Source organism: Peromyscus eremicus, chromosome 9 (genome assembly GCF_949786415.1).
Source record: "Peromyscus eremicus chromosome 9, PerEre_H2_v1, whole genome shotgun sequence".
Lineage (NCBI taxonomy): Eukaryota > Metazoa > Chordata > Mammalia > Rodentia > Cricetidae > Peromyscus > Peromyscus eremicus.
In genome coordinates this window covers 62,248,730-62,272,623 of record NC_081425.1, presented here as the reverse complement: position 1 = coordinate 62,272,623, position 23,894 = coordinate 62,248,730, and the positions used below count along the sequence as shown (strand labels likewise).

The 23,894-nt window shown below is 43.3% G+C and overlaps 1 protein-coding gene across 1 annotated transcript in view; it reads right to left on the bottom strand.

Annotated features, from left to right (window-relative positions):
• The window catches only part of Atp8a2 (ATPase phospholipid transporting 8A2), a 591,431-nt gene that overhangs the window by 277,456 nt on the left and 290,081 nt on the right, over positions 1–23,894 (bottom strand). Inside the window, 1 exon segment of the mRNA XM_059273541.1 lies at positions 8,275–8,447. Within this exon segment, the coding sequence (XP_059129524.1) occupies positions 8,275–8,447 (173 nt within the window).

Genomic DNA, 23,894 nt, shown 5'->3' with positions numbered 1-23,894 from the left:
AGCATCTGGGATGGAGAAGGCCCAGTGGTTCTCAGGGTAGCTGGATGGAGAAAGCAGAAGAGGGGCACGTCAGTAATTCAAGGAACAATACATGAGGCAACGTGTCAGATGTACACACAGGAAAATGAAAATCATGGTTTTCTTTGGGACCAATTAATGTAAGAAGTGCCTGTATTCTCTCAGTTGGAAAGCACTGTGAGGAGAAAGGCTTCTTGTTTTTTCCCCACAATGAAAGTTAACATGACACCTTTTTGTACTGATGAACATTCTGACCCTCTTCATAGCAAAATGAACAATAACGCTCTTGAAGTACAAACGTCATCCAAAGGCAGGGCTTCTCTCTCTCTCTCTCTTTCTCTCTCTCTCTCTCTCTCTCTCTCTCTCTCTCTCTCTCTCTCTCTCTCTCTCTCTCTCTCTCCCCCTCTCTCTCTCTCTGTTTACCTAGTAGGAAGAAATGCCAACCAGCCATGACGAGCTTCTGCTTCAGCACTTTGGACCACAGTCTGGCCTGGCATCCCCGTTCCCGTTGGCACGCAGCATTGTCAGGAATGACAGGCAGCAAGGCATTCATCACTCATGAAACCAGGAGGCAGGAAAACACAGGGAAAAGCCTGGACCTGCCAGTTTGCTCTCGGGGCGAGGCACGTGGTTCCACACATTGACAGCAGCGGAGCCAGTGGAGATGAGCAGATACTGCTGACATTTCTAGACTACTCCAGGAAAGAGCTTTGAGGCTTCTCTTGTCCTCCTTGACCCGGCTTCTGTGCAGAAACCTGGTGTGACAGTCACCCGAGGGCCTTGTGCCCTGTAAACTGGTTTCTGACCAACATAGAAAGGAAAGTGAGATAACTGTCTCCAAAGTAAACAGGCAGAAGTCTCCCAGGGCTGTTCCCCTAGCAGCACCACACGTCACCAAGGGTCAGGCTCGCCCTGGAGTGTCCACAAGCGCTTCGCTGTTCACCTCAGGTCTGCCCCACGGTTTTCATAAAAGAATCTCTCCAAGTCTCCCTCTTACACTATTTGTCAGTATTTTTGTCGGTTATAGATCAGTTCAACAAAGAAGTATCCAAGGTGGCATGCTAAGACATTTCTAGTTTTCCTCTGAGTTATATCCAGGGACAGTGTGTCACTTTTCTGGCAGGGGTGGCTCACTGTGTGCACAAAGCCCCGGGTTAAACCTCCACAGATTCTCACACACACACACACACACACACACACACACACACACACAATCTGTAATGTTTGGTTGGAAGGGAACTAAAATCCCTAATAACCAAGAGTAGATCTTGTGGAGTGTTGGTATTAAGTATTTGCTGTAGGAATTATTTAATATGAAAATACTCCTTTCTTTATAAACATGTTTTCTTAGACCTAAAAAATTAATTTTTATTTTTTAGCATCAGAAATAATTACTTAGAAATCATTCTCTTTTCCTAGTTTGGATTAATATTTCAAAGATGGAAGCTATTCAGGTTCCTACTATAGCTTAAATGAGTTATGTTTGTATAGACCAATAAATGAACATTGGTATGATTTTCACTCTGGAGATACACTGGTAAATTATACAGGGAAAATATTTTCAAAATTCTCAGGTTTTAGAAATGGTTTTTATTCAAGAAACAACACATCTGAGCACACTCCTCCTCAGAAGAGTATCAAAACCAGTAAAGATGAAAGAAAATTACCTTCACGCAAATAGCACCGTGTTAGCGCTAAATGAAAAAAAAAGACAAGTTATGAATTCTGCCTTAATTGCACCTAATCAACAATCTGAAAATATGCTAAGCCACAGAACAAACAGTCTAGAGGAAGGTGTACAGCCTGGACAAGTTAATAATGCTCCTTGGATCGAAATGCCAACCAGGAAGCTGGCTTACAGCTGGACATACACACTGTTGAGAAATCATGTCGTGAAAGACACTAAGGAAAAGTTTTATTTTTGCAAGTGTGTGACTGGATCCCTCCCAACATGGAGGCCAATGAAAACACAATTGACGATACAATTCTAATTACTGCGTCTGAACTCTGTTTGGACATAATTCTGCATGTCACTTGAAGGTTGAAGGATACCACACGCAAAACGCCTGGAGTTCTGATTTCCCGCTATCAAGCTGAAGTTATTAACGTGAAAAGCTAAATGGGGGAAGAGACATTAGAAATGACTTAGAAAAGTCATTCCGAGTAATCAGGCCAGATGCACGGGGTTCTGGACGCAGGCTGAGTGTGACAGGCTTGAGTCCAGAACGTGATTAAAGACTGAGCCAGCTGTGAGAATGAGAAGTATTCAAAGCTGGGGACTTCTGCTCAGTAGAGCAGCATGTGTTGATTTTTCTCTTTTTAGATTATTGTTCTATTTTTGTGTGACAGTTGGTTCATACACATACACACACACACATCTTGTTTGGCATACACATACACATATAGCATATATACATACATATGTGCACACACACACACACACACACACACACACACACATACACACATCTTGTCACAAAACTGCGGCTCAGAATCCAGGCTTGTCTACTAAACAGACAGAACCAAGTTCATCCCAACAAGGACAAAGCTACCAGCACCACAGTCTCTTACTCTAAATCACTTGACTTTCTCAGGCAGAAAGGTGCACATTTTGTTACACATTTCTAGGTGGCTTACCCTTGGACTTATTATCATCTAATGGGAATTCTCAAGTGTTTTTCCTAACAGTGTAGCTGCAAAAAAGATCTTTACAGCACCAGTCACAATAATGAAAGACTATTCAGTAGTGTGTGTGTGTGTGTGTGTGTGTGTGTGTGTGTGTGTGTGTGTGTGCTGAACCCAGGGCCTCAAACACGCTAGGCAAGTACAGAGTTTTGCTGTTGAGCTGCACTCCAATCTCATTACTCAGCCTCTTATGAACATGTTTTATATTACTTCACACACTTTCAGTTTACACCTGTGGACCACCCCGCCCCTCACAAGAAAACATTTTCACAGGCAGAGTCTAGAGTACAGCACCAGCTCTTAAGAGTGAACTGATAGTTGCTGGACTGATAGTTGTGCTTTTGTGAATGCTGCTTCCGTTCTGCTTATCCCTATTTTCTAATTTCCTTTTCTAGGAGAAATGTAAACAATTCTTAGGTAGGAAAATAAACTGCAAAGTCTTTTAAGCTATCCAGTGCACCCTCTGCCTTTCACTCCTGTCTCTGTTCTGTGGCTTCACACCAGGCTTCACATGTTTACATTTAAATCTATCCGGAGAGACAGAAGTCTAAACACATCCAAGAATATAAATGATGACCTCTGCTATGCTTCCCATGCACATCCAGTGCAGACCCCACTGTGGGCCTCGTCTCCACTTCATCTCCTGCCCAGATACTTAGACATAAATCACACTTGCTACCTAGGCACTGCTGAGGGGCCACCACTGTCACCTGCTCTTGCAGGGGTCTGTGGAGGGGCCATGCTCACTTCCTCACATGGGAGACACTGATGAGCCTTTCACGACTCTCTTCCTGATGAGACACAGTCACTTAACATTTCTGAATGCTCCCAAGAGGTCAAAAGTCTGCTCACCCGCCCCCGCCCTCTCCACTAGTCTCTGCTATGAAATTTATTTCCATTTGGACAAAAACAAAGAGCTTCAAAGAGAAAGGGGAAAGGGGGGAGAGAAAACAGAGAAGTCGTTCTTGCACACACTGAAAATGGCTTACACATTTTCTACACAACATTCCCCCTCTGGAGAGCAACAAATCCTGTAAAACTGGAAAGGGGAGAGCTCTAAACGAGGTCAACTGTTAGTGAAACTGTGAATAGTGACAGCATTACACATGCGTGACTGAAGGAACGGGCACAGCCAGCTGGATAGGCCCTGGCATTAGTCAGATCAACCCCCATGCCAGTGTTTCTCTTGCTACCTCAGACCATGTGCAAGAGAGTAATTTTTTGAGGGCTTTTATTTTACTCATTTGTAATCCCCCCCCCAAAAAAAAAACAAAAAAAGTGATGCTTGTGAAGGATTGACAAATGAAATGACTTGAATTTCTGACCTCAATTTCATAATCTGTGGATGTGGCTTAGTCTTGCAGAAGGTTCCTAGCTTGTGTATGAAGCCATAGCTACTGATGTCAACAAAAGACTCTCACAATTGAGTGGAAAGTGGAGCCACTGGGGGGGGGGGGCAGTAACTCTGAAGACCAGTAGATACTAGAAGAGTAGAGATAGAGGCCGAGGTGAAAAACCCAACGCCGCTGATACATTTTTAGCTTAAAAGAATGCAGGTACGAAAAGGTCTGGGACTCCGCTGAGCCTATGGGTGAGGCTCGTTGGGGGTGGGGTGGGATAGTATATGCAAGCTGGCTGGAGAGGCTGTCAGTCTCGGTCCTGACTGCCAATCATAATCTCTTAGTAGCTTGTAAAGGTCCCAGGTTCGGGTTGCTTGCTCTGGGGGGCAGGGGGGGGGGAATGGCCTAGGAACCATTTTTTTTTCATTCGACCTATATTTCATTCTTTTTAATGCAGTGATATTTAATTTAATTAGGTAAATTCTTTTATTCACATTGTATGTGTAATACAAATTATGTATGCACCCATGCACACACACACATACACACACACGAAAATGAATCTTTAAAAAATTAACCACATTAAAGAATAAACATCTAATTCATTTAGCATAATCACAACACAACCATCCTCTGCAGATAGTTCCAGAATGTTTCATCATCTTCAAAAGCTAAGCCTGTAGCCCTAAAGCAACTGCCTTCTTTCTCACTTCTAGCTGCTTAGCTTTATGGATTTGTCCACTCTGAATAGTCCACAGGGTTGGAATAACACCACGTTCCATCTCTTTTGCAATTGGCTTCTTTTGCCAGGCATAGTTTTAAAGTTCATCACATTGCAGTATGTACCACTGCCTCATTTCTTTCTATGGCTGAATACTATTGTATAGATAGACCTCATTCTTCTTATCCATTTGTGAACTGACGGATATTTGAGTTGTCCACACAGTTTGGCTATTGTGAACAATGCTGCTATAAATACATGTTTATGAGTATTTGTTTGAGTGTCTGTTTTTAATTCTTGTGTGTCTATTCCTGGGAATAGAACTGCTTCATCATTTGGCATATTTACATTAGAACACTATCCCCTTCCCCCCATGTGCCCCTTTCTGTAAGGTTCTCTGTAAAGTTGATATTGAGAAGAGGGACGCATATAGAGAAAAGACATACAGATGAGGCTATGAGAGGTTTTGTGTCCAAAGTGCTGGAAAACATTCAGAGCCCTCCAGAAATACAGCAGAAATAGTGGGATATAATATATATGTGGAGATGGTAGAGATGTTACAGACACAGAAGAAATCACCTCAGGGAAGAACCATCAGTGGCCAGCAAGAGGCTCACTTGCTCACTGCACAAGCCTGGCAACCCGAGTTCTAGCTCCAGAACCCTGGTAAAGGTGGGAGAGAACTGACTCTATGGATTTATCTGTTGACCTTGACAGGTGCACTGTGGTACATGCAATCAATCCCCATCCCTCTCTCACTCACATACACAATGACAAGAATAATTAATTTTTAAGAAGGAGAAACCATGGGCCGGTTAGTTTTTGTGAACTTGACAAAAACTGGAGTCACCGGGAAAGAGAGAACTTCAGTTGATGAATATTAATCCATTAATGATTGACAGGGGAGGGCCCAGCCCACTGTGGGTGTGGTGCCCTTGGGCAGGTGGTCCTGGGTTGTATAAAAAATGCAAGTGATTAAACACCATTCCTCCATGGTCTCTGCTTCAGGTCCTGTCTCAAGTTCCTGCTTTGGCTTCCCTTGATGATCAACTGTGACCCGGAAGCCAAATAAGCCCTCTTCCCCGAGCCAGGCTGCTCTTGGTTAGTGTTTCATCCAAGCAACAGGGAAGCAAAATAAAACAGACCGACAACAACCAATGCTAAAAGGAAGTAGACGTCCAACGAAAACTGAACATGCCAGCTGCTTATGACAAATGGAAGTGTGGGGTACCAGCCTCACTGAGGGCCTGAGCCCAAGACCTAGGGTGCAAGGCAGACGCTAAGCATTAACACCAATACTCTAAGACACCCTGACCCGGAAGAGCAGAGGTTACACATTCTTTAATTGTCCCATAACACCTAGAATGTACAATGCAAATATCAAACTTAGAACTGAAGTTGTCTTCGGGTGGAAGTTGACAGGTCAAACAACAATGCAGTGGCATCTAAAAGTCCCGATAGGAAACTGAACGACACCTATCCTGCTGACTACAAAGGACCTTGTGCAAATTTTTAACTGCACAGGAAATCCTGGAGTACAGCAAACTGTAATTAGCAAAATTGAGTATAATTTAATCAAAATATGTAATAGACTTCCAAGGTCAAAAATTATATAAACAAAGACTAATTTACTCTCATTTACCTAAATATTATGGAACGGGTATTTGGCGTTTATCAATTGAGGCTGGCACACTTGACTGCCCCAAAAGCGTCAGTGAGAAGGGCCTTAGACTGAGATGGGGTTTTGCTCTGTTCTACAAACTGGCTTGATCTCCTAGGCTCACGCAATCCTCCTGTCTCAGTTCCCTGAGTAGTTGGGACTACAGTAGCATCCTCTGTGCCTGGTTGGAGGGTGTTTTTATGGGGCCACTGCTCTTAGAATACAGGGACATTTTCAGTGTAGAGACGAGACCTTTGGGAGTATCTGGGCTCACTGGGGACCTGTGTGTATGGGTGGGGGGGATTAGAGTCCTCTTCTCACTACTTAAATCTGTCTTAGTTTGAAGGAATTCTTATATTATATTATATTATGATAACATTCAACCATCTACAAATCCATATTGAAAAGAAAATATTTAACGATTTCCCAGGAAACTATTTTTCTGAAAAAAATTTAAAAAAAACCCACCACTTTTTCTTCTGCATTTAGAGAAAAGAGTAACTGAAAAACGCTTTTATTTTCAACATGGAAAGTGAGAATTAAGGCCAACTTTATGTGCAAAGTCACATGTGAAATTTGGCTTACAATCCTGAACACAGGTGAAGCAGCTGAGCGCTTTGTTTGTAAAGTATATGCTCAGTTTTTGTTGTTGCCATTTTTAAATCAGAAGTGTGACACCAGCCAAGAAATGTCTGAGAGCAAGGACGCTGGAAACCACCTTGGAACTTTCTAATGAACACTTCTACGTAGGAGATGGTCACTGTATTCAACTTGAGATCGGCTTTCGGTGCCTAGCGCAGTTCGAGCTCTTTCTAGTGCCATCCTAAGGTTTGCCCATGTGACACACGCAGCCAGGAGAAGACAGCTTATGCGAGGGGAGGACACGGTGTTTTTCTTTAACACAGAGCAGCTGGCTAGGATGGAGCCTGCTCCTGCAGTCTGCAGGCCTGCCTGGTTCTCCCCTGGCAACCCAGATGCACACACTTTGTCCCAGGGAAGCCTCTATAAGGGGTTAGCCTGTTGGCAGTTTACTAGTCTGGTCCATCTGGTTTCCTCTTGTCCCTGGTGCTACTGTTGGCTTCAGCCAACTGACAAGCTGGGGACTGCTCCTTGATGAACAATGCAGGCAGCGGGCAGAAGTGACTGGCCAGCACTTGTAGATCAGGTAGAATGATAATAATTTCCAGTGTTAAAGAACTCATAGAAGTCAGGTCCCACCCACTTAAAACTCAGCATCTTAGACACAATGAGAAACTACAGAAGACAGGATTCCCAGCATGCTTTTCCCTCTTCCGGTTATCATGGGCCCTTTACCTACAGTGGCCTCTTATCTTCCTAGTAGATTATTTTCATAATTCCGACTTTCAAATCTCTATCAGAAGTGGACCTCCATGTTACGTGTAGTCAGTGTCAGCAACAGCCATCCTCAAAAGTCTTCTCAGACTCCATAAGAGCCAATGAAGACTTTCGGTTGGGTGGTGTGATGGTTAGTTCTAATGGTCAGTTTGCCTAGGTTAAGAAGCACTTATTGCTATAATTAATCACATCTTTGGGTGTGTCTGTGCAGGTGTTTTCAGAGAGTTTTAAATGGGGATGGAAGACCCACCCTGAATTTGCATGCCACCACCCCATGGAGTGACAAGAAACAGAAGCATAAAAAGCCACTTGCTGCTTTGAGCAAAAAAATCTATGAATCAACAGCCAAAGATAAACATACATTTTTGTTTAGTTTCTTTTTCTATTTTTAACATAGAAGTTGAAGCCGAGACTTTCTGTTTATCGATTCCTCTAGAAGCCCACAACACAGACACATCAAGATCATTGGTTGGGCACAACCTAAGCATTCTCACCTGCAGCAGATGACTGCTTTGCATGAGAGGGCCAGGTCCAGGAAACTTCTGCGAACTTCAAAGGAGAGCGCATACTTCAGGGTGTGGCCATCGATGATGAGGGCCACGTCGTTCTCTTTGCCTAGCAAATTTCCGAGGTCCGTACAGTGCTGAGTGATGGCAGCCCGTGTTGCCTAGAAAAAGTGGAAGAGGATGATGCCTGTGGGCTTCATACATAAAAGGCGAACTCAAAGTTTCTTAAAATGAGAAGATGGGACAAGGAAAAACACACAGTTCAACTTGCTATAGTCCCTAGCATGCATTCTCTGGGTAAAGCATCATCAGAGTGAGAGACCTATGATATTCACAAAGATCCAATCTGGCTGAAGGGTACAATCTAGTGATGCAAAACCTCTTCCCAATGGGACTCTCACTCTCTCTCTCTATGTACTCTCTCTCTCTCTCTCTCTCTCTCTCTCTCTCTCTCTCTCTCTCTCACACACACACACACACACACACACACACACACACACACACACGTGTGTGTGTGTGTGTAATGATGTACATATATGCATATACGTTCTTTTAATGCTCTTAAAAAGGAACCTCAACAAAAGCATGACCAGAACTTACAGGACAAACACTAACATTTCTCAGTTTGCACAAGATAAAGTTTTAAACAGCCCAGAAGGGGTATGATATAAAAAAATATGTTTACATGAAGATTAACTTGCACACCTACTGAGCACTTCAGATTATACTGTTGTCTCCCTGTATCAAGGAGATAAGAAATGAGCTGGTCATTCTCACATGGAAGAAACTGTCTAATCAAATTCAACTGCTCATACCAACCAAACCACTGCCATCAGCCTGAACAAACACTGTAAGGTGTCTATTGTTACATGCAAAGCATGAAAATCATTCCCATAATTAATAAAAGATGTTCTTGTATGGAGGAATGTATGGGCTCAAATATAAGAATGTACCTTTTGGCTGATTAAAAAAATGCAGCTTATGTTTATTCAGAAAGCACAAAAATACACCAAAATTATTCTTTCTGGACAATGGATCTTTTGTCTATGAAGCTACATTTTCATGTAATTTACCTTATGGTAACCTGACTTTTGGTTCGGAAGCAGAGAGTTTAATGGACAGGCACTTTTCTCCCCTAGTCACACTGAAGCTCACTGCTGCTGGCAGTGAGAAACTGCTTCCACTCTCTCTGTCCAGTTTTCATTCTCAATAAGATACCAAGACACAGAAAGACCTGTAAGGACACATACTCTGGAACCGCACACTATGGCTAGACATCTTATTTTTTAATAAAAATCTCTATAACTTAGTTAGCTCTAGTCCAAATTCCACACTTACCACCTCTTTGATACTGGACAAGATACTTCACCTCTTTAACTGGCATTTCTTCTTGTACAAAATGAGGCTAGGAAAACTTCCTAGCACTTTAGTTATGGACAAGTGACCTGATCCAAATAAGGAACCGAGCGTGGGTTTGACACACAGTTAACACTGAATGAAGCCCTTTCTTGCACTCCTAGTATGTATTCAGGAGGAAAGTCTTATATTGAGGAAAACACATGACAGAGAATAAATGCCACCACTGAGAAGGCCTTGCCACACTGTAATGAGGGATGAATAATTAATAGAACAATGCTCTCCCAGTCAAAGTTACACTGATTTCTATTAAAAATAAAACTTTATGCATTTCATCCTTAGTTCTACCATTCCGAGTCTCAAATAAGCATCTTGGAAGCATCTATATTTTTTAATGATTTATTTATTTTTATATAATGTGCATTGATGTTTTGCTTACATGTCTGTATGAGGGTGTTGGTCCCCTGGTACTGAAGTTACAGACAGTTGTAAGCTGCCATGTGGATGCTGGGAATTGAAACGAGGTCCTTTGGGAAAGCAGTCAGTGCTCTTAACCGCTAAGTCATCTCTCCAGCCAGGAAGCAGCTATGTTTATCTATAGAAACAACCTGGCCTTTAGCATTTAGATGGATAGAAGGTAATCTTTTCCACTTTGCCAAGACCTGGGTTGACAAGACAGGGGTCTATTCTGTCAGGGGTCTATTCATACAGGACAGGAAACCGTCCTGAGACTACATCACTGTTGGGACATAGTCCTGAGCTAGACCACAGTCTAGCTCAGTGCCTTCCATCCCAGTGGCTGCCCCATGGACATGCTTTGGCCCAAGAAGGAAAAAAGTTGATGAATAAAATCCCCTGAGATACAGTGATCACAGCTTTCATATGAGGGCATAGCATATACAGAGACATCGCTGAGTGCGATTAGGGAGGGCAGCGTTCATGTTTGGGCTGTTTCTAGACTATGCATGAGGGTAGATAGACACTAGTTGCCTTTCATCATTAGAGGGGTAGAGGCTCCAGCTTTAGCTGCTGAACACCATCAGTGAGGGGGGAGGAGCTGGGAAAGGGGGGCTCTGGGGCTGGAATTGGGAGGGCATTTTCAGAATGAGAATGAGCAGTGGGAAAACGAATGACAGAAAGGTGACATTATGGTTTATATGTGTCCCCAAAGTTCATGTGGAAACTTCATCCCAATATGGCAGTGTCAAAAAGTGGGACCTAATAAGGGTCATCAGGTTACTGTCCCCACAATGAACCGACAGAAGTATTGCAAGAGTGAGTGTTTTTAAAAGGGACTCACTCTTGTCTGTCCCCTTCCCTCCCAATCTTCTAGTTAGGAAGACACAAGAAGACTGTGCCGGCTAGTTTTGCCACAACTTGACATTTGAAAAGAGAGGACCCCAGTTGAGAAAATGCCCCCACCAGATTGGCCTGTGAGCAAGCTTATGGGGCATTTTCTTCATTGATGATTGATGTGAGAGGGCACAGATCATGGTGGGCTGTGTCGCCCCTGGGCTGGTGGTCCTGGATGCTATAAGAAATCAGGCTGAGAAAGGCATAAGGAGCACTATGGTAAGCAGCACTCCCCCAGCGCCTTCTGCTTCAGTTCCTGCCTCTAGGTTCCTGCTTTGAGTTCCTGGCCTGACTTCCATTGGTGACAGAGTGTGACTTAAGTTGAAGGAATCTCTTTCTTCCCCCCAAGTTGTTTTTGTCGTGGTGTTTTATCATAGCAATAGAACCTAACTAAGACAAAGGCCTTTTCCAGATGCAGTCCTCAGACTAGGACTTCTCATCCCATACAATCATGAGCCAAATACATTTCCTTTGTTCATAAAGCACTAAGTCTGGGTATTCTGCTGTAGAGCAGAAAGCAGTCTAAGAAACAACACCTGGGAAATTTATGATTCTAAGATGTGGACAACCTTCCTTCTCCAGGCAAGCAAAAGAAAGACCTGGAAAAAGTCCTGGAGTTTCCACAGCAACAGAGGCCCTGGACCAGAGCAGCACTCACATCCACTCTTTTTGAGAGTCTATTCCCATCTTACAACGCAGGAAGCAAAGGTCTTAACCATAAAAGGTGTTCCTTGAATCCTAAATAAAAGCCCTGTTATAAAGCAGAGCCTGGAGGAGGCGATCAGATCACAGGGGTGGAGTCCTTGTGATGGGGTTCGGGGACAGCAATAGATGTAAGCATGCTTGCACTGCCTCCCCTTCCCTCCCCTCCCCTCTCTCCTCTCCTCCTCCCTTCTCTCCTTCCCTTCCCTCTCTCCTCTCCTCCCCTCCCTCCCCTCCTCTCCTCTCCCCTCCCCTCCTCTCTCTTCTCCTCCCCTCTTCTTTTCTCCCCTTCTTTTCCCTCCCCTCCTCTCTCTTCCCCTCCCCTCTCCTTCCCTCTCCTCTCCTTCCCTTTCCTCTCCTCCTCTCCACCTCCCCTCTTGTCTCCTTTTTCTTCATCCTCTTCCCCATCACGTGCAGGACACAGTAAGATGAGGGCCATCTGAAAACCAGCATCTAACCTTGATACTGACTTCTCAGCCCCCAGAACCATGAAGAAAATGCCTGTTCTAGCCTCAGGGGCCATGGTGGTTTTGTTATAATAGAAGGAGCTGACTACACCAACAGACAGCTGCTCGGGTGGTGAGCTCCAGGGTTCTTGTCATCATAGACACTTGGATGAAACAGGCACAGCACCACGAGGCCACCGCGACCGGAGGAGCAGTGCTGTTAGTGTTTGGAAGAGCCTTCCAATGAAGACCTCTACTACAGATGCCTGCACAGCACATGGGAGAAAACCACATGCAGAGCAAGCTACAGAGCCTGGGAGAAGCTGTGTGCTTTAAATGCGGGATACCTTAGTTTAGGAGGTCTATCATGAACAGGAACTTAGGGGCTCATGATGATAGAGGCTCAAAGTCTGAGATTAGGGGGCCAGCACTGGTGGACAAACCTTCATGTTTTGTCACCTCATGGCAGAAGTACAATGGGGGGGGGGTAGAGGGAGAGAGAGAAAGAGAGGGAGGGAGGGAGGGAGGGAGAGAGAGATCTTAAAGCCCTAAGTTCTTCTATGTGGCATTAGCCCATTCACAATTACCTATTGTTAGACACTATTTTCCAACACTATTACCAAGAATTAAATTTCCAACACATGAACTTGAATGGACACATTCACACAGTAGCAGTCACTAATATAGAGCTGGAAGACAGGACAATGCTCCAGCAGCTGGGATACATGTAAAAGTGGATGGTGGCATCTCATGGCTGTATATACAGTGGATACCCACATATACAGTGGATACCCTCTCTAAAGAGAGAACCAAACACTACTAAGATGTTTCACATTTTATATTCTATTCACCACGAATTTTCTCACATAGACTGCAGTGCATACATAGCTTTCTCAAGCAAAGAATTCAGTCAAGTTAGTTCAAGTTATACGAGCTAAACTCTGTTTTAATCAACTAATCATATCTACTCATCAGAGGAGCGACCATTCTACCTAGGTAATAAAAACAACATGATACACAGGCATATACACTTTATGTAATCTACTGTGAATCTTACTGTGCAACCAAGACGACAAGTCTAAAAAATGATGAGAAGTATACAAAGGTAAAGATTAAGTCAGACAACCTTAACATTCTCTGGGCATTCTGTGTGTTGCCACCACTATGTCCTGCCTTACTGCCTTGCTCTGGTTCACGTCTGTGGCTGGCTATAATTACACCGACTCGAGCTTGATGAAGTCATTAACTCCTCTTGCCAACCTTTGTGCACACTAAGCCATGGCAGGTGCGCTATGAACATACTAAACTCACAAATAAACTGATAGTTAGGCATTGATTCTATATGTTCCCCTTTCATATCTATGGAAAAATATTTGACTTCCTTATAGTCTACCCAGTCTTCCTTTCAGAGACACATTTAGTTGTATTTGCCTTTAAAAAATGATTGGTTCTTCAATTTTTTTTCTTCTTACCTTGTGGCCTTCTTGCCCACAGCTTCCACTCATTTTCCATAGTGGTCTCTCCCCACTCTATCCATTTACAACACCACCTTTGCGCCTTGGAGATTTCAAACTTCTTACATATCTGCAGCTCTATCCTCCTGGCTCTACCCTTGACTTTCTTGAGGATATGCCTTGGTTTTAACTCTCATGCTCTCCATGTCCACTCAGCAATAATCTTTGATCAAACCCAGACTAGCTGAGTTCACCACACATGTATGGAAGAATATAGGTCCCTTTGGTACCATTCTCAGGCGAGTCAATGGAAGGCATTGCTATTGCGCACAGTTCCTTATTCTCAAGTGGACTATGATCCTAAAGTCTATTTGTAAGGTAGTTATTGAGCACTTAGAATCCTTTTCCCCAAGGAATGATGTTATGCATTGTGGTTGGATCCCAGGGTCTTTAATGCCTACTTAGCCTGGTTGCTAAAATTTATACTGTGCTCTTTTTATTTTAATAAAAAAACCAATTACTAAAAGTTACAATAGACTTTGCTATTATGAGGGCCATAGGGAGTTGAAGCAGGGGAGTTCATTCGCAGAGGGATAAAACACATTCCAGCATTCTTAATTGGCATTTACCTTCTAGGTGTTAATATTGAACTTTATGTTTCTAGCTGCTCATTTATGTTCTATAATTTCATTTTTCTTAGGATTAAAAGTAGATGTGATTAAGTGCCCAAAGTGGGTGACTGCACTTCATGACTGTCCCTTAGTCATGCTGAAAAATGACTGTGTTGTCACAAGGCCAATGCTTGTGGTTGCCTCTCCAGTGTTTAAATAAAACTGTATAAAACCACAATGCCACCAGCTATCTCAAGGGATGGCTCTGCAGTTGCTCATTTATAGATGCTGCCCCACCCCAGGTTCATCTGATGATCCCTGGAGCACCACTAAGGCCTGCAGACATTCCCCAAGTCCAGGTTCATCTGGTGGTCCCTGGAGCACCACTAAGGTCTGCAGACATTCCCCAAGTCCAGGTTCATCTGGTGGTCCCTGGAGTACCACTGAGGAACAGACTTGCTCAGTCCATGAGCAGATAGGCCCCCTAAGGTGCTTCAGCTGTTAATCACTTCAGATTTAGTAAACAAACCAGGAGACTGGAACACTGTCAGACCCTGGCTATAGTCTTTCCAATCTGCAGCAAGCAAGGTTCTTTCCTCAAAATCAACCTCGTTCAGCAGCTCTGCAATCTGTGGAGGCAAGAGGCCCTTTCTCTCCTTGAGCTCAGCAGAGCCATAAAGGATTTCTTGGAAGCCCTGGGAGCAGCAGCTGCCTCAGCCCTCACTTTGATGTTCTGTGAATTCCAAGGGGGCCTCTGAGCTGAGGATGCCGAAAGCTAGGAGGGGTCAGGTTTCATTGCAGAATTCAATCAAACCACACTTAGTCTTTTAGGTGGAGAGCACACAGCCTGCAAACTGACCTTGGGCACATGAATATCTAAGGATGATGCATGTCCCAGAATCCACAGGCCCAGCTGTGGTTTGTGGCTGTTCTTCCCATCCTGCCCTGTTCTGCCTGTGCCCTGCTGAGGCTTCTACCCTTCCTCTTTGTTTCACCTCCCATTCTTCAGATCCTTCTTATCGCCCAGCTCTCACATTTGGGGTAGATGAGGTCATCGTTCCCTACCATTCCTCTTCTGTTCGTTTTCTTCATATTCATTTCTAAGAAAACCGTACCTCCTTCTCAGTAGTACTGATGCGCTTGATGCCTTTGCATTTAGGGGACCTAACAGATGCAATGCAAGTTTGGAAAACGTAACAGAAGCCCTTACACAACAAAGCCATTGTAGGCTGTCCCAGGCTGCCAGAGTCGGCCCCAGAGTCAGGGAGCCAGGCCTCTATGCTCAGGATGTTTGTTTTGCTCTCATGCATGAATATCCCTGAACGTAAAGTCCATAAGCACACAGACTGAATCTTGGTTAACTGTGTTAGATTCGGAGACTTCCTAGAATTCTAATCATTTTAAGGAGACAAGGTGGTGGTATTCCACCAGAACTGTTTCACCCTTTTCAGGAGACATTTGGCTTCTTGCCTGTAAACACCAGGTAGGAAGCAGGCAACACCAAGAACTCCTAACCAGGTGCTAACTCTGGTGCCCTTGGGTACTCCTACGTTACCAACTCCCAGCTTTACACTTCCCTGTAGCATCCATCCTTCCCTACCACAGAATGCTTCTATTTTCATTCTAAAAAGTGTTATCTCCTCAGACCAAATCAACCTATTTACTAAATTCACACAATGACATAATTCTCTACAAGAGTGTCACAGCATCATCGAGGAACACTGACTGCTCTTCCAGGGGACCCAGGTTTGATCCTCAGTGGTAAGAGCATATGTGCTAGTGGGCACACTGACACACACACACACACACACACACACACACACACACAGTGATGGCTCACAACTGTCTGTAGCTCCAATCCCAGGAGATCCAATGCCCTCTTCTAGCCTCCGATGGCATGATACACACATGGTAGTGCATGGACATACACTCAAGCTGAACACTCCTACACACAAAATACTAAAATAACTTCTAAAACACATAAAGTATGTACTCCTGCACTTCTATCACTTATTACTGTTGTTGTTGTTGTTGTTGTTGTTGTTGTTGTTAATTAGTGTTCCTGTGGCTCAACTAACCTAGTACACAACAACACTGACCCATTTAAGTGAGCTTCTCCAAAGATAGGCAACCCTGTAATCAAGGTCCGGAGCATATCCACCAGGCCCCCTGCTGGCCTGACCCTGGCAGTTAGATCACACAGAAAGAAACACAGCTGACCCACCTGACTGGTCAATTCAATTAACATAATGTTCGGAGATTCATCTGAAACATTTGCTTGTTTCCTTAGACCGTCCATCCCTTTTGTGGCCGAGTAGTACTCCAATACAGAATAGACCACAATTTGTTTATCTGTTCATCCTTGGGTACATTTGGACTGTAATCCCTCCACTGTCAGCCACCATGAGCTCAGCAGTCACCTCACCAGGTGTTTCCGGTATGATGTACTGCCTCATCAGAGGTCCAAAACCAACTAACCAACTGGCCATGAAGAGAAACTTCTGGAACTCGAAGTCAAACAGACTTTCTATCTCTGTAAGTTGTTTATTCCAGGTAGTTTGCCATAGCAACAGAAAGCCTACTAAGACACAAAGACAGGGCATCTCTAACTTTACAGGAACTGTGAGACTTTTCCAAAGTGGATGTGCCATTTTGGGTTCCCAGCAATCACACTTCCTAGTAATTCTTTATCTTTACCAAAATGTGGATGCAGCATTTGATTTTTGTTCTTCTAGTGGTTATGTGGTGTTACAATGAGTAATTGGTTTTACTTTGCATTTCTAAGATAATAATGATGATGAATACGGTGGCTGTGGGACCATGGAGGTGGCAGCTGCTGCTCCCAGTTGCCAGCCGCTTTCTCATCCTGTTGATGGTGGCAGCGACGCTGTTACCAGGGATGAAAGGTTTACTGCTGCTCATTCAGAGAACAATTACCAGGACCATTGTGTTACAAGAAAGCATAGGCAAAGGTCAGTTTGGAAAAGTTTGGCAAGACAAATGGTGGGAAGAAATTGCTGTGAAGATTTTCTCCTCTAGGGAAGAACGTTCACGGTTCCAAAAGACAGACATTTATCAGACTGTGATTGCTCCAAACTATAGAGGAGGCACAAAATAAATAAATAAATAAATAAATAAATAAATAAATAAATAAATAAATAAATAAAATAAGTAAATCTGCAGGGAACCATGACCACACCTAACAGCAACTTTGGAATGTTCAAAAGGGCAACAATAATTCCACATGGACTATGGTAAAACCATTAAGCTGATTAATACCATGGAAAGATTGGCTTTGGGCCGGGTGGTGGTGATGGTGGTGGTGGCGGTGGTGGTGGCGGCGGCGGCGGCGGCGGCGGCGGCGGCGGCGGCGGCGGTGGCACACACCTTTAATCCCAGCACTCAGGAGGCAGAGGCAGGCGGATCTCTGTGAGTTTGAGGCCAGCCTGGGCTACAGAGTAAGTTCCAGGACAGGCTCCAAAGCTACACAGAGAAACCCTGTCTCAAAAAATCAAAAAGAAAAAAAAAAAAAAAAGATTGGCTTTGGACTACAAACTGCTCAGGACGATTTCAAGATGGCTAGCTGAGATGATCCAGATTCACAGACAACTTGAGCAAGGACTTGAGACAAGCCCTGCACTTTCCCATTATGCAGAGACTGGACAAATGATACAACTAGCTCTCTCAGGACTTGACAATTAACCCCAAAATTTTCTTTTCAGGATCCCCTAAAGATGTCTTCACCCCCAGAAAGCAGGAAGTAATTTTAAGAAAATGATGCCCACATTCCCAAAAGTTGGGGTGGGTGTTTTTTGGTCGTTCAATGGCTTATGGATAATTGTTATTGTTTACGGTGGTTGGTTACAAGTTAATTGTTAATGGTAAAAAAAAAAAAAACTAAACAAAGGAGATTAGATACAGGGTTCTTGTTTAAAAAAAAGAAAAAGAAAAAAGAAGATATAGAAAAGGGTAGATCATTGAATCTACTCTGAAAAATGGGAATATATAGAAATGATAAGATAAAAGGTAGATTTTTGGATCTACTAAAAAAGAACATATAGACATAATAAGATAAAAAGGGAGATTATTGAATCTACTTTTAGAAAGGAACTACTTGTTTTAAGTAGGATAAGTAATGAAAATTTTTGTATGAATTTGTCAAATGTTAATGGACTGGACATTCTAAATATATATGAGTTTTTTGTCTGAATCTGTCAAATGTTAATGGACTAGACATTGTTAATGTAATTCTTGACTGTATATATCGAATATACTTATGAGATATAGTTTTTCTTTTATTAGTTATAAGCTTTTTAAATTTTAGACAAAAAAGGGGAAATGTGGTGATATTGTGTTCCCCAATATATTATGTACCCTAATAAACTTATCTGGGGTCAGAGAACAGAACAGCCACTAGATATAGAGGCCAGAAAATGGTGGCACACACACCTTTAATCCTAGCATTCCAAAGGCAGAGATCCATCTGGATATCTGTGAGTTCAAAGCCACACTGGAAACAGTATGGTGACACATGCCTTTAATCCCAGGAAGTGACGGCAGGAAGCAGAAAGGTACATAAGGTGTGAGGACCAGAAACTAGAGCCTGGTTAAGCTTTTAGGCTTTTAGCAGCAGTTCAGCTGAGATTCACTTTGGATGAGGACTCAGAGGATTTCAGTCTGAGGAAACAAGATCAGCTGAGGAATTGGCAAGGTGAGGTTAGCTGTGGCTGGTTCTGTTTCTCTGATCTTTCAGCATTCACCTCAATACCTGGCTCTGAGTTTTTTATTAATAATACCCTTTAAGATTCGTGTTACATCATTTTCCATTTTAATTGAAAATAAAATAGTATATATTTATTGTATATATGTTTTATGATATATAATGTAGCAGAAGTCTTAAGCTACTAGTAATTATATATTCCTGAATTTCATTTAATGCTTACTGAAGTAAATGGATTTCCTTTGGCTGAGATTTCAAGAAATATAACTAAGGAGAGATCATGGATTAGTTCACTGTACACACAGGGCCCACTTAAGAATCTCACTGCATGGAGCTGGAAAGACGGCTCAGCAGTTAAGAGCACTGCTTCCAGAGGACCTGGATTCAATTCCCAGCACCCACCTGACAGCTTAAAACTGTTTGTAACTCCAGTTCCAGGGGATCTGACACTAACACAGACACACATGCATGCAAAACATCAATGCACATAAAAAAAAGACCCTCATTACATGGTGAATGGGAATCTTGGTTTTAGGTTTCTTCTTTCTCCTCTCTCCTCCTCCTCCTCCTCCTCCTCCTCCTCCTCCTCCTCCTCCTCCTCCTCTTCTTCTTCTTCTTCTTCTTCTTCTTCTTCTTCTTTTCTCTTCTCTTTCCTTCTTTCTTTTCTCTTCTTCTCCTTACTCTCTTTCCTTTCCTCATCTTCCTTTCCCTACTCCTCATCTCAATTCTCTAAAGAAATTCTCATTTTTCTAAAAAAGTATTCCAGAGGAGAAATGTAGGAAGCGGTAACTAAAGACACTTTATTTTCTGTGCCTGCTTGTGAATTGGTAAACAATACTAAGGAGAAGGATGCCATTCATTCACTTGTGCTTTGGAGCCTGCAGGGTTTGACAGCCATCAATCACCCTGTTTGTGGAAGGAAAAGGTGACCAGCATTTGACACAGCTCCAACCACTGAGTTTAAAAGAAATCCCTGAAAATATGCACTTCACTTCCCAAAGGATATTAGTAGCAAACTTAATATTCTTCATTTGGTTTCTTCCCCCCAGACAAGATTTTTCATTTTAGATCTGTGAATCCTCTTGCTTGCACAAGAAGCAAACATATTCTCAAATAGCTGTATACAAAAAGATCTCAAAACAAACTTACATGGTTTAAGAAGCACTTCAATTTGAATTTGGACTGTGGGTCCTTTAAGCAATTCTTGAAAATGTGAAATTATTTTTAGAGAAACATTTCCTACAGGCCAATGATTATAAGGAGTCACCTTCCTGCAAGGAGACTGTGACAGTGGCACATGAGAGCTGTCACTCAGCTAGGGTAAGATGACCACTGTGATTCCTTAGAGCAGTGATTGACCCACAGTTGGTGGCACAGTGATCCTGAAGACACTGGACAGTGGATACATAGTGACTCATCTGCCACATTTAGCATCTTCAGGCTTGGTAGGAATAATTTTACTAAGAACTTCTACATAATCACCAATGTCTTTCATTTTTAGGGGTAAGACTTTTTGCCTGTAACATGTCTGTTACAGTCATTCTGCTGACTATGTCTAAAACCTCTTGATTCCTAGAGGAAGTTAAAGCCCCCAAACCAAACACAACAAGAGTCAAATTTATATAGTAAACTATGGCAGAGGCTGCTTTCTGGGCAACTACAATACGTGGAGTGTTCTCAAGGAACTATGTGACTAAGCAGGCAAGGTAAACTTCAGCAAGGAGAGCACTACAAATCACATTACTGTCTGCACATGGGAACACATGTTAACATCTGCCAGAACAGATGAGCTGCACATCCTAAGAGGCACACTGTCCTTTCAATGACTGATAGACTTTCCTGCTTCATGATACAGCCAGCTTCCCAAACGGCCCGTGCTAGCTTCTGTGTAAGGAAATGACCATAAGTAGCCAAGCTTCCTTCAGTTCCTACCCCTTGAGGACTAAAACTTTTAACTCCATTGTTTTAAAAAGGCACTCTCTAGTTAACAAAGGCAGTGGCATGTACTACTATTAAGTTTATAAATAAAACCAAATAAATAGGCAAGTGTACAGAAAAGATAATTTTTTCTGGAGTACACTCCACTGAAGAAAGAAGAACAGAGTCCCAGGAACCTACATTTGTGGCCTGAAGGTTGCCCCGGTGATGCAGAAGCAATCACCAACTGAACCAGGTGGGCAGTGAGTGGACATTAGGGCAGGTTGCAACCCCATTTGTTTCTCTACATAGGCAGGCAGAGTTGAGATAATGGTGATGAATGTCAATGCTAAAAGAGAGCAGGAAAAAAAAATCCTAGAAGTAGTGTTTTACCAGTAGGAGCCTAAGACACACACAAAATTCTAGGACGTATGGAGTCCCAGAGACAGAGAGTAACATACACAAATGTACAAAAGAGTCAGATCACTGTGTGTCTGACATGAAAGGCAGGTGAACTGCAGGTCAGAGGAGCAAGATGCTATGGTGTGGGGGAGCCTTGCAGGTATGGGGAAAGCCTTGGATTTACCTAGAGCCTTAAGGCAACATGTGGAGGCTCGCATGTGTGAAAGTATACTTTTCATAGTTTGATTCATAGAATATCTCCATCCACAGGATGAAGGACAGACTGGGTTAGGATAGAGAGGTCCAGGTAGAGGCTTCTGGGGCTGTTTATCTAGCTCTGTGAGAAGACACAAAGCCAAGAAAGGGTTTAAAAGCTGGGTGAGCTTTTGTTAAGTCCCATCACTCTTAGGCACAATCCTAAGTGTGAGGCCAGCATGGCTTACATAGTGTGTTCTAGCCCCATTTCAAAAAGACCAAAGAGGGAGGGAGAGCCAGAATGAGAGAGAGAAACATGCTCGGGGAAAGAAGAAACAGTACTTGGCAAATCATCCGAGGATGGTGAGAAAGAGGGATGGGTAGTAGCCCACATAGGTAAAAGACTTCTGCCACTGGGAAGAGAGCAGAAGACACTCAAGGGGAATACAGGATGCTGTGCATGGGGATCAAGGCTGATGCTGCTTGAGAGTTGACTGTGGCTTCACCTACCCTTGCAGCCAGGTGGCAGTGGGAAGGCCCATGAGCATCTTCAGGCCTGACCACGCCCCCAGCTGCCCCGTGGGGACACTGCTACACAGGGTACAGCCAGGGAATAGTCTGTCCAATCAGGATCCCTTTTTGAGTGTCAATACATTCCTACTGAACATCTAGCAGCTGGCACCGTGTGGATCATGTGACCTTTTGATTGGCATTTGATGAAGAATAGAAAAAGGAACCACGTGAGTGATTTCTTACCATGCTCCCTGCTCAGAAAACAAAGAAGCAAATGACCTAGCCTAGAGCAGGTGTTCAAAACAATGCTGGTCACCCATTGTTTGGGGGAATATTTGCTGTTGCCTGAACTCTGACCCTACCAGAGAAACTACTTCGGCATCTACGAGTCCCATGTTCTCCCTTACCTCCACTCCAACACTCTTATTTGTATCTATGATGAGACAAAGGCCTTCTATCAAAAGTTTGAAAAGTACTTGGAACATGGGCCCAGGGTGGGGATGTGTTTACACTCAGGATGTAGTCATGGAATGTCACCATGATGATACACCAAGTAACAAAGCAGCAAAGGATCTTCTCTCAAGGTGAGTGAGCACACGGGCATAGCAGAAATGACACAGAACAATGCATGGGCTGTAAGTGCTGGAGAAAATTCTCACGCATCATAGAAAGCTGAAGCCGAGAATAAGACAGACAGAGAGGCCTCACTGAAGTCTGAAACTGGCTCAGGACCCAAAGTGTAAAGATCCGACCAAGGAGCACAGAAGGTCCTTGACCATTGTGTGTGGCCAGGAAAGGAAACCATGAGGTTGAGCAGATGATAACTATTCATCCTATGGTAAAGGGGAAAATGTTTTCTATTCAAGATTTAAAAGTCAGGAGACTTCTCACAAAAGCAGATATCCAGATTCTCTTGAAACATTATCCTATCTGGGAGCCTTCCACCCAGTTCCCACAGTTCCTGCTTGTCTCTGAGGAATATTCCTATGTGCTGGTGGCCTTTTGGCTCAGAGTCCCCACTCTTTCTATCCAGGCTACAGAGGCCCGCTGGCTGTTGGGAATGCACTGGTGTGTTCCTCTCTAGCCCCCTCTCCACTCAGTGGGACTGAGATCAGTACAGTGGCTGCAGACAGCTGGCCTGGAGACCTGGGACCACAGTGTGGGCACTACCTCTGTGTTTCTGTCTGCAGACTGGTGTCACACTTGCTCATTTTAGGAACACTGTGTCCTTCATCTTTGGCTGGACAAAAATTGTCCACAAACACTGGTGTCACAATGACTCCAAACATCTCTTGGGGAACCACAGGTTGTTTCCAATACACACACACACACACACACACACACACACACACACACACACACGGTTCTTTATTCCACCCAATAGGTGAAGGTTCAGAATACAAAGTTACACTAGAAATTTTTACAGGACATCCAAGTACCAAGATTTAAAAACCAAAAGGGTATCCAAAGTTTTCCTGAAGCATCTTAAATTGCCTTCTATAGATTTTACCTTCTGCATGAAAACATAGACACACTTGCACACAAACACATATATAGAAGCCCACAGATGCATACATGCATGCACACACAAATACAGGCATACACACCCCACCCCCACATGACAGTCCAGGTAGCCAGATGACATTCCAGGTAGACAGAATTTCTACAGGCAACAATATGATGTCAGTCTGACTATTTTAAATTTTAAGTACAATAGTAAATTGAATGGAGCCAGTAACTTCTAAGGTGACTGACAACATCCTTCTTACTATATGTACCTTTGGGTTCACAGGACTTACTACCAAAAGACATGAGAGAAGAAATAAAAAAATCATTACTTGAGGGAGGAAATACATACTTTCATTTAAGTGCAGATACGCTGTATAAAGGTGGGGGAAAACACTCTCTGTATGTGAAACTCTTGCTATTTCAGACATGA